Below are 9,442 nucleotides of genomic sequence, written 5' to 3'. Positions count from 1 at the left end.
ATCCCTGTCTGCATTGCCTGGGGCTGCTGGCATCCATGAGTGAATGCCTACACCATCACCAGGGCAGCAATTGGAAAAAATGTGGCTGTGTAGATGTCTGCCATGGCAGCAGGGCCAGCAAGCCTCATCCTATGGAAATAGATTACACTGACGAATGTGCTTTCACTGATGTGACTTACGCTTTAAGTTCTCCCAGAAAACACCAACAGCTTTAATACCAGCATAACTAAACTTACTAAGGAGTTTGCCAGTATAGAAATGCTACAGAAAATTAATGGGTCCTTCACCCTGTTAGATCAAATCCAACCAACGTTTCTACAGTGGAGACGTGGCCTAATACTGTCAGGTTTAATGTCATTAGTGAAATTCCATCACAGGAATTCATCCACCCACTCTTTTAGTGATGATTTCCGAAGAAAATCCGGTGTGAGTAGCTCTGATGGTTACGTCACGTCTCACTGCGCCTGGTGGCTTTCCTTAACAATCCTGGAGAACTGAATATTAGAGTATCTCAAATGTCTGTTTTGTCATTTGAAAAAGACGGAGGAAGTACATTTGAGGTCTTACTGAGGGATACAAAAAAGCAGATAATGTGGTTTTAACCCAAGCACAGAAAAGACAGAGTCTCTCATGTTTTTCTTGTTTTATCTCTAAGTATTTAGGACTGTGATTTTGTTAATGCACAGAATGCTCAGTCCACAGCCTGAAAGTTATCCTATCCAATTAAAAAAGGGGATTCTGGGCTGCTCTTCTTTCCTCCAAACACTCAAAAAACAGATGCACTTTGGTAAAAGAAAAGAGGAACTTAGAACCCAGTATTCTGAGTTTGAACCTTCTTTGGGCAGTTCTGTTGGTGTGTGCTCTAGATGTGACTAAAAACAACAACAGAACATTTCTGGCATATGGTCCGAAAGCACTAGGCTAACATTTGAGGAAGAACAGAAAAAGAACTTACTTGTTTTACAGTTTCCAGGCACCCATAACTGTGCAGCATTACGGTGCCTGTGTACGCACTCTACCTGACCTACCTATCAGCATCAGTCTGCTGGCTGATGGTGACCCCCAAATGAGAGAAAGGCAGAATATTTGCCAACTTAAAAAAGTGTTTGAATGTTTTGAAAAAAATACTTGAGGGTGATATCCTGGCCCCATTTAATTTACTTTATGGTTTCAATTGATTTTAATGGAATTAAAATTGTTCTCTGAAATCCCCAATTAATGTACAAAGTGCTCACAAATATGGCTAAGGTGAGCTCTGCTGTGGGAGCGGGCTGAATGACTGGTGGGGTGTGAAAACTCAGAGCATAAAGAAAGCAGCAAGGCACAAGCTCTTCCCTCCCTGCAGAGTTGTTCATCACAGGGGTTGTGTCTGTTTCAGAGGACGTACCCGCACCAGTCGTGCGAATCGCAAATGATTGAAATTGCCTCACTTGGAAAATGTGCCTTTGGGTATCAGGGGAAGCACCTCCGTGGTGTTCAGCCTGCATGCATCCACTTCTGAGAGTAGATCTGTTTCTCAGAGCCTTCAGATAGATCTGGCCCTTCTACATCGGTGAAGGATGAGGAAGCTGCAGCTCAATGAATGAACTGGTATTTGTTAGTGTCTCATTAGAATGTTCTCTATTAGAATCTGTTAGAACGTTCTCCTTGCCACCAATGTAATGTAAATTTGGAGCCCATTTACATGTGATAGGGATCAGTCTCTTGATTATCTTCCCTATTCTCCAGAGAACTTCCTTAGCCTAGAAATAGAAAGATGTAATTATGAAACTGTCTTCAGCCAGGGCTCAAGTACATCAAGCACAAACTAAGAGAAAATACAAATTGTTTGTGTTTTTGTGTGTTTGTGGGCTTTCTCAGCAGGCCCACGCCAGCCTAATCCTATCCTTCTGAGCAGTCTTTCCTGATGTAAATAACCCCACATGGCAGAAAGCTAAGGAGAGCACAGAGCCCCGAGTGGAGCGGGCCAGGGCTCTGGCTGGAGGGCTGTGACTGTGCAGCCCCGTGAGCTCTGGTCCTAGCAGGAGTGTTGCATGAAGGCACACAGTGCTGACTGCGCCTTTCAGCTCCCCAGCGCTCTGCATCTCATCGTGGAGCTGAGGAGTTGCATCTGGCAATTTCTATCAGATCCACAAAGGCTACAACAGGAGAGAAACACAGGAAGACGTGGGAAGGAATGGGATGCAGCTATTGCTCTGCTGAATAGAAAATGCGGATCTGTGCTTTGGAAGCCCACGAGCTGTGTTTTTTGAAGAGATGGTTGCCCTCTGCGTGTGGCTGGCTGTGGAGGTTGCTTCCCTTGCTCCCAGCCCGATGTCCTGCAGCAGACTGCAGGGCATGTAAGGGTGTTTCCATCTGGCCTAGTGCTGACCTGATATTTCCAGCACATATTTTTGGCCAGGGTTGGGAAGAGTGTGTGGCAATGTCCAGACATTTCTGAACAGAGGCTTTGGAGCCTTTGTGGTTATTTCAGCTGAGCTCATGTTTGTTCCGTGTTCGGTTGGAGATCCATTGGCACTGCCAATAGTAGGAATAAATTGGCCCTGCAGTTATTGGCCTGGGCTGTTAGAGCAGATGTGTGGGGCTGCTCATGGGAGCAGCCCTGGGACCAAGAGGTTCAGAATGCTCCAACGGGCACCAGTCTGCCCCCAAGATTGGAGCTGAAGCCACTCGTGACATGAGGCTGGGCAGCAGGGCACAGCTCGGGGCACAGCCACAACACAGCTGGACGGCCTGAGCACTGGGGAAGTGCTGCCCCTGCGTGCTCTGGTTTCATCGTTGGGAAAAATATTTACAAATAAGCCTGGTGCGTGCGGGTGGTTAGTGCCGCGTAGGCTGAGGGAGTGGAAAAGCAGTTTTCCCGTGGCGTGAGATTATTCTTGGCCGTAATGCCTCTCTGAGGAGCCGCGCTAATGAATGCAAAACACTCGAGTTACTACTTAATAAACGCCGAGGCCCTCCTAAATAGCGCAGAATGAAGGGCCTTTATGCGGCGGCGGCCGCAGAAGGGGCACGAGCCGCTCCCGGCAGCGGCAGGGGCGGGTGCCGCTGGGCTCGGCTGCGGTGAAGCCGCACGGGGCCGCGGACGGCGGGAGGGGAGCTGCGCCGGGACCGGGCCGCCCGGGGGCCGCGTCGCTCCGAGCGCTGCTCCGCCGCACGCCGCAGCCCTCGGCCCTCGCCCCTCGCTCTCGCTGCAACGGCCGGGGCGCCGCTTCGAGGTCTCCCCTGGCAGCCCGGCGCGGAGAGAGGCGGCACGGCGCGGTTCGGCGGGCGCGGGGGGCGGGCGGGGGCCTTTGCCCGCTCTTCCCACGGAGGGGCTGCGGGCGGCCTTTTCTGCTTTTTCTCTCACCCTGCTAAATAAAAACGTTATCTTCCGAACCGCGGCGGGGCCCGGCGGGATAAACGTGGAACCCGCGGGTCGCGTTGTACGATGTTGTGTTTCTTGCAAACGGGGGTGCCGGTGCAGCCCGCGTCCTAGCGCAAACGGACCCAGAAGGAGAGAGGAAGATAAAATGAATTTAAATTCCAAAGGAGTTTCAGCGCTGGTTTCCTAGTCCCCGAGTCAGCAATGTGTTTGTGAAAATTCAGCCTTTTTGTCTCTTAGAAAAAAAGGGCTAAATCTACATCGGTGGCCCAGTCTAGGTTTGCTATTCTTTGCATTTTCTATTCAAGTGAATGAGAGTGAATGAAGTGGCCTGGGACCCTTTATTTGATCTACTCAATTGCATAAAGTGACAGAATTCTAATATATTTGTTTAATGCTCTTCAATGGGGCTTTCACTTTCTAGCTTGCAAATGAAGCCTCGATCTGCAAAGTTTTGTCCTTTTCTTCTTTCCACCGTTTTTTTTCTTGGCACGGAGACCATATTTCATAACTCGGGCCACGGTTTGAAGTGATTTCGAGAGGAGTTTTAGACTCGAAAAGTGGGAAATAAAGAAACAGATGTGAAGTTATTGTAAATTCTTATAGTGGGCTCTGGGGCTATTGTAAGCCCACTGCAGGCGGTCCAAAGCCTCTCTTTTTCATGCTGTAATTGAAACATATTAATTAGATAATTTGTTGTTAGTTTAAAAGAAACAAATAAAGCCCCTCCGAGGCTTCACAGCCTCGGTTTCTTTTTGTTAATAAAAACAAAACCAAAAACAAAAACCCACAGAGTGACATTTATATTAGGATCTGCAGATCAGTCGGCCCTGCTGCCACCGAAGCGCCGCGGTCGGTGCCTCTTCCCAAGGAGCGCGGCAGGGCCGGGACGCACCGGGACCCCGCACCTGGCCCTGGCCGGCCCCGAGAGCCGTGCCGAGGGGCAGCGAAGGGGCGAGCGAGAGCTGCTGCCTGCGGGCTCGCTTCAGTAGAGCACGCGGTGCTGCGGGCGGTGTCCCGTCACACGGCGAGGGAGCGACGGGGGCGGTTGGAAAGGAAAAAAAAGAACCGTCCGGACGAGAAAGGGTTCACGTACCGTGCACTGACCCACAGCGAAAGCCCGAGCCGCTGAGCGCGGCCGGCTCTGCCGCTTGCCTCGTGCACTCGGCAGCTTTCCGACGCTAGAGAGCCTTCTGGCTGGGGTGAGCTGTCTGTGCAGCGAGAACGCTTGGCCGGTAGCATCTCACCGGCAAATAAACCAAAAAAGAACTAGATAGCACTCTCTTCCCCCGCGACCCTACCGTGGTCTCCGAGCACGCTGCTGAGCTCGGTCGGAGCTGATTATTCGCACCCCCTTCGCCCCTTCCCTCCCCGCCGTTGTCTCTCACTGCTGTGCTTCAGATCTGTGTTTATTGACATTGGACTTGAGCCATTAGGGAGATTTACCAAGTCAAAGCAGTAAATTCGAGCGACGCACCGAGCGGCGTGTTTGTTTGCGACCTGCCTCCGGGCAGCGCCGGGCAGCGGGGCCGGGCTACGGGGCTCTGCCCGCTCAGAGTGTGGGTTAAAAAGGACCCTGAAAGTGCATCCTCGTCTTCTGAGCTCGGCTCGGATTTCGTCTTTGAGGATCTCTGAGGATTTGCTGTGAGTGCTGGGTCATAAAATGAGACGGAAAAAAAAAAAAAAAAAGAGAGAGTCCTCGTCGTTTAAAAATGTGGGTCAGCGCTTGTTTAGGAAAAGTTTGTCGAGTTCTGTGTCCATTGATCTGGTGATAAGTTTTGAATGCTTTCTTTACTGATCGTGTTGATATAATCGTGGGCTGCACTTGATGAATGAGTTCAGTTGTCCCCCATCTGACAAGCTTTAGCGGCTTCATGCATTTTAATCAGCCCAATGATTCATGTATTTTCCACCTTTTTCTGTGTGGGGGATCCGTTCTCTTGGAGGAAAAAAAAAAAAAAAAAAAAGAAAAAAAAGAAAGAAAGCAAGAAAGAAAAAAAGTCGCACCAGGATTAAATGCCTTTTGTATTAAACTTAAAAGTTCGGCAGTACCGTGTTGTAGGTACTGGGGAACTTACGCTGCTCCTGGTGCAGAAATTCAGGGCTGCACCACTGGCAGGGATTCACCTCCATAAGATCGGGGACGGGGAGTCAAAGAATCCCGGCGGCTTATTAGAATACAATGTCATTTGCTTTCTAATAAGCGTTGAAGTACTCAGTTGTGTGTACCTGCGTTCTTGGCGGACCCGGCTCTTCCCCGAGACACCTACTGCCTAATTTCTCCATATTGCTTCTGTCACGTTCAACAGTTGCAGAATCCTTGCGAAATGCCCATAGGGCTGACCGGCCCGGCCGGGCGGTGCCGGACGGCGCTCACAGCGGCCGCTGAAGCCCCGGTCTGAGGGGCACCGCGCTGACAGCGGGGTGGGGGCTGTGAGCTTCGAGCTTTGCTTCTTGCTGCTTAGCGGGGATGGAAAGTGGTTACAGAGCTTTAGGAAATTACCAAGTGAAAGGCTTCCATATTCTACTTTTACTCGGAACAGATGCGGCTGTCCCTTTTGTAGGAAACACTGCAACTGCCACAATTCAGTATTCTGACTTAAAGACTAATTAATCCTGTAAGAGTTTTAATACTCTTTTATGTTTGCTGTCTTGTGGACGCTCACACATCTCTGCTTCGCAGAGAAAAACTAGCTGCGGCTATGAGGATGGCACACACACGGACACGGCCGTGAGCGCGGCGTTTGTGGCTCTGCGTGTCAGTGTGTGCGTGGGTCGGTGTGCAGACAGACAGACAGACACACACACACACACACCACGCGCACTGTGTTGTCTCTTCACTAAGTCATCGGTAAGGACGATTTTTCCCACTTTTCCCCAACACTGGCGTGATATAATGACTGCATTTGCAGCGATCTCCCGAGAAAGAGCGTCCAGAGATGGGAATGTCATCCCTTGTTCGTATGGAAACTCTTCAAAAAGACAAATAAGCTGTGTCTGCATTTACATATTTTAATGAGAAAATATTATTTGGACGACTAGGTTCATAATTTAACGTAGACACTTTTTTTTTTTTTAACCTTTGTTTTAAAACACACATGCTGGGAATGAGAACACCGATATTTCAAATGCCATGCTCATTCTGTACAGGAAGAAAAGAGTTAAAAAGAAATTTCTTTGCAGTATCAATAGACACTAATGCTGTTCGTAGAGGTTTGCTTTTTCTTTTTCCTTAACTTAAGCAGTTCACGACAGAACAACAGTTCGGTTTCCAGCAAACTACCTAAAAACTAGAAAATGTTTCAAACAAAAGTGCGTTTTACACATTTATAACCATTCCTATTCACAACCATGTACAGCTTCCCCAGCCCCTGCCTGCGCCGTGCCGTACCCGGGGCACAGCTCTGCCGGCGCCGAGCCTGCGAAGGGCTGGTTTGGTTCGTTTGTGAGCCGTGAAATAGCTACAGAATTAAAAAAATAAAGAAACCCCGAACCTCCGTCTGAATCGGAAGTTATCAGACAAATCAACTTCGATTTCTCTTCCACCGGAAAACTACGGTCGACATCCACTTTACAACATGTACTGCGAGGGGGACCTCGTGTGATGTACAGTACAGATACGAGCCCGCTATTTACAGGGAAACACGCGCTTTGTAAACAGTGCGGGCGCGGGGGCGGAGCGGCTGCTTCCCCGCAGCACCGGGCCCCGCTCCCGACGCCCCGCTCTCCGCTCCCGGGCCGCCCGCCGCCGCCTCCGCCCCGCGGCGCTCCGGTTCTTCACGGGCGGCTCCGCCGTGTCCCCGCACCCCGCCCGGCGCGGCTCCGACCCCGCCGCCTGAGCCGCGCGCCCTCACTCGCACCGCGCGGAGGGAACGGGCGCGTTCCGGGCTTCCGGAATCGGAGCGTTTGCCGCTCGGAGACCGGCGACGCCGCCGCTTTCGTGCGGTGAGACTGCGGCCGTTTTGTGCCGTTTATGGTTTTAAAGGTCGGTCCTAGGTAACACCCTGCTTTTCCCCAGACAAAGGAAAAGAAAGAGGCGAGGCTCGTCCGGTGCCCGGCACGCCGAGGGTATCCTGAGCGCTTCGGGGCGCGGCGGGTGGGAGGGCGGGGGGCTCCGCTCCGCTTTACCTCCGAGGAGAGGATAAACAAAGTTAAGGAGCGGCGAGGGCGAGACGGGGAGCGCGGCGGGGCGGCTCTGCGCCGTGCGCTCGGCCGACAGCGGAGAGCGGGGAGGGAGGTGCGGCGGGACGGAGCGGAGGGACCGTGGGGTCAGTGCACCGCCACCGAGTGCAGAGCGGGCGCCGGGCTCGTCAGAGTCTCGCTGGGGGTGGCCGGGCTGCTCTGGCTGGTGGCCGTCTGCGAGGACGTGGGGCTGAGAGAGGGCGGCGAGTTCGAGAGGATGGTGGGGATGGGCGCGGGCAGCGCGGGGAGGGCCGGCACGGCGGCGGGGGTCGGCTTGATGGGCACGGGGATGGCCGGCAAAGTTTGCCCGCCGTGGCACAGCGGCTTGATGGGCACGCCGTAGGCGCCGTACTCGCCGCCGGCCATGGAGATGGGGGTGGCCGTGTCGATCACGCCGGAGCCGTACACGTGGGGCCAACCCGTGCCGATGGAGCTGCCCACCGTGGTGAGCTGGTTGGGGAGCGGGTAGGCGGCCGGCACGGGCTGCATGGTGGAGAAGGCGAGCCCGCCGGGCATCTTGTATTCTCGGGCGATTATGTTCTCGATGGCGAAGGGGTGCTTGAAGCTGGACGGCTGCGACACGCCGAGATTGTAGGTGGACATCTGGGGCAGGTGCGTGCCCGTGGCCGCCAGCGCGCTGAGACGCAGCTTTGCCTGCTGCTGCAGGTACTGCGCCGCGTCGGCCGGCTTGCTGGGAGCCAGGTGCTCCGACTTCAGCACTTTGAAGCGCTTGCGTCGCCGCAGGAAGCTGCCGTTCTCAAACATGTCCCCGCAGCTGGGATGCAGCGCCCAGAAGCTGCCCTTGCCCGGCTGGTCGGGCCGGCGCGGGATCTTGATGAAGCAGTCGTTGAAGGAGAGGTTGTGCCGCAGGGAGTTCTGCCAGCGCTGCGTGTTCTCCCGATAGTAGGGGAAGCGGTCCATGATGAACTTGTAGATCTCGCTCAGGGGCAGCATCTTCTCGGGAGAGCTCTGGATCGCCATGGCGGTCAGGGAGATGTAGGAGTAGGGGGGCTTCTGGTCGCTGTAAGTGTTTCTGCCCGGGCGAGGCATCTTCGCTTGGGGACCCGCGGAGATCTGCGGAAGGGCAGCGACAGGGATGGGGGGAGGGGGTGGGGGGGGCGGAGGGGTGAGTCCGAGAGGCTGGGAAGAGCGGGCACGGGGAGCGGGGACCGCGGCCCTCGGGGCGATGCGGGCGGGGGGATCAGCCCAGAGCCGCGCGGCGCCGGCGGGGGCTGGCGGAGAGCAGCGCAGCGCCCTGCTGCCCGCTCCGGCCTTCCCGCTCCGGCCCCGAGCCCGCCCGGCTTCTGCGGCGGCCGCTGTGCGTTCCAGCCTCTGCCGGGGGACGGGACTTCCTCCCGCTCGCTCGCGTCCCCTCCTCTCCCCTCGTCTCCCGTCCCCCCGCCCCGGCAGCCCCGAGCATGCCCACCTTAAAGTTGCTGGAAGTTGACAGTCCGCATCCGGGACGCTGCCGGGAGTCGGGGCTGCTCCCCAGGGCGGTGCCGCGGCGCCTTTCTCGCCCCCCTGCCCGACCGCTCCGCTCCTCTGTAGTCCCGGCTCGCTTCGGGGAATCCTTTTGCGTAGCCTTCCCTTCTCCTCCGCGGGCTGAATCAGCTCCTTTTACACTGGCGGCAGCTGGGTTGCGGCAGCGGCTCGCCCGCTTCTCTGCAGCCGCGGTGAGCTAAGTAGTTGCCTCCATGTCCTTCCTCCAAGCATCTGATAGTTTTATGTGGTGACATGAGCAGAAAAGACCCCTGTAGAGGCGCTTCATTAATGTGCCACTTCTTCGCTATCATATGACAATCGCCTTGGGAGGAGGGGGAGGGCGGCGGGAGGAGGGGGTTGGAGAGAAAGGCATAATCTGGTTTCATTTACACCTATTTACATGGACACCTTGGG

At 54.4% G+C, this 9,442-nt stretch overlaps 1 protein-coding gene across 1 annotated transcript; it reads right to left on the bottom strand.

The window, feature by feature from the left end:
- Positions 1-7,633: 7,633 nt before the first annotated feature.
- FOXB1 (forkhead box B1) lies at positions 7,634-8,596 on the bottom strand. Its single transcript, XM_052672151.1, has one exon. The coding sequence runs from the start codon at positions 8,594-8,596 to the stop codon at positions 7,634-7,636; it is 963 nt and encodes a 320-aa protein (XP_052528111.1).
- Positions 8,597-9,442: the final 846 nt, after the last annotated feature.

Source organism: Tympanuchus pallidicinctus, unplaced genomic scaffold, assembly GCF_026119805.1.
Source record: "Tympanuchus pallidicinctus isolate F22 unplaced genomic scaffold, pur_lepc_1.0 scaffold12, whole genome shotgun sequence".
NCBI lineage: Eukaryota > Metazoa > Chordata > Aves > Galliformes > Phasianidae > Tympanuchus > Tympanuchus pallidicinctus.
Note: the sequence above shows the minus strand (reverse complement) of the source record. Positions and strands in the feature narration are given on the sequence as shown.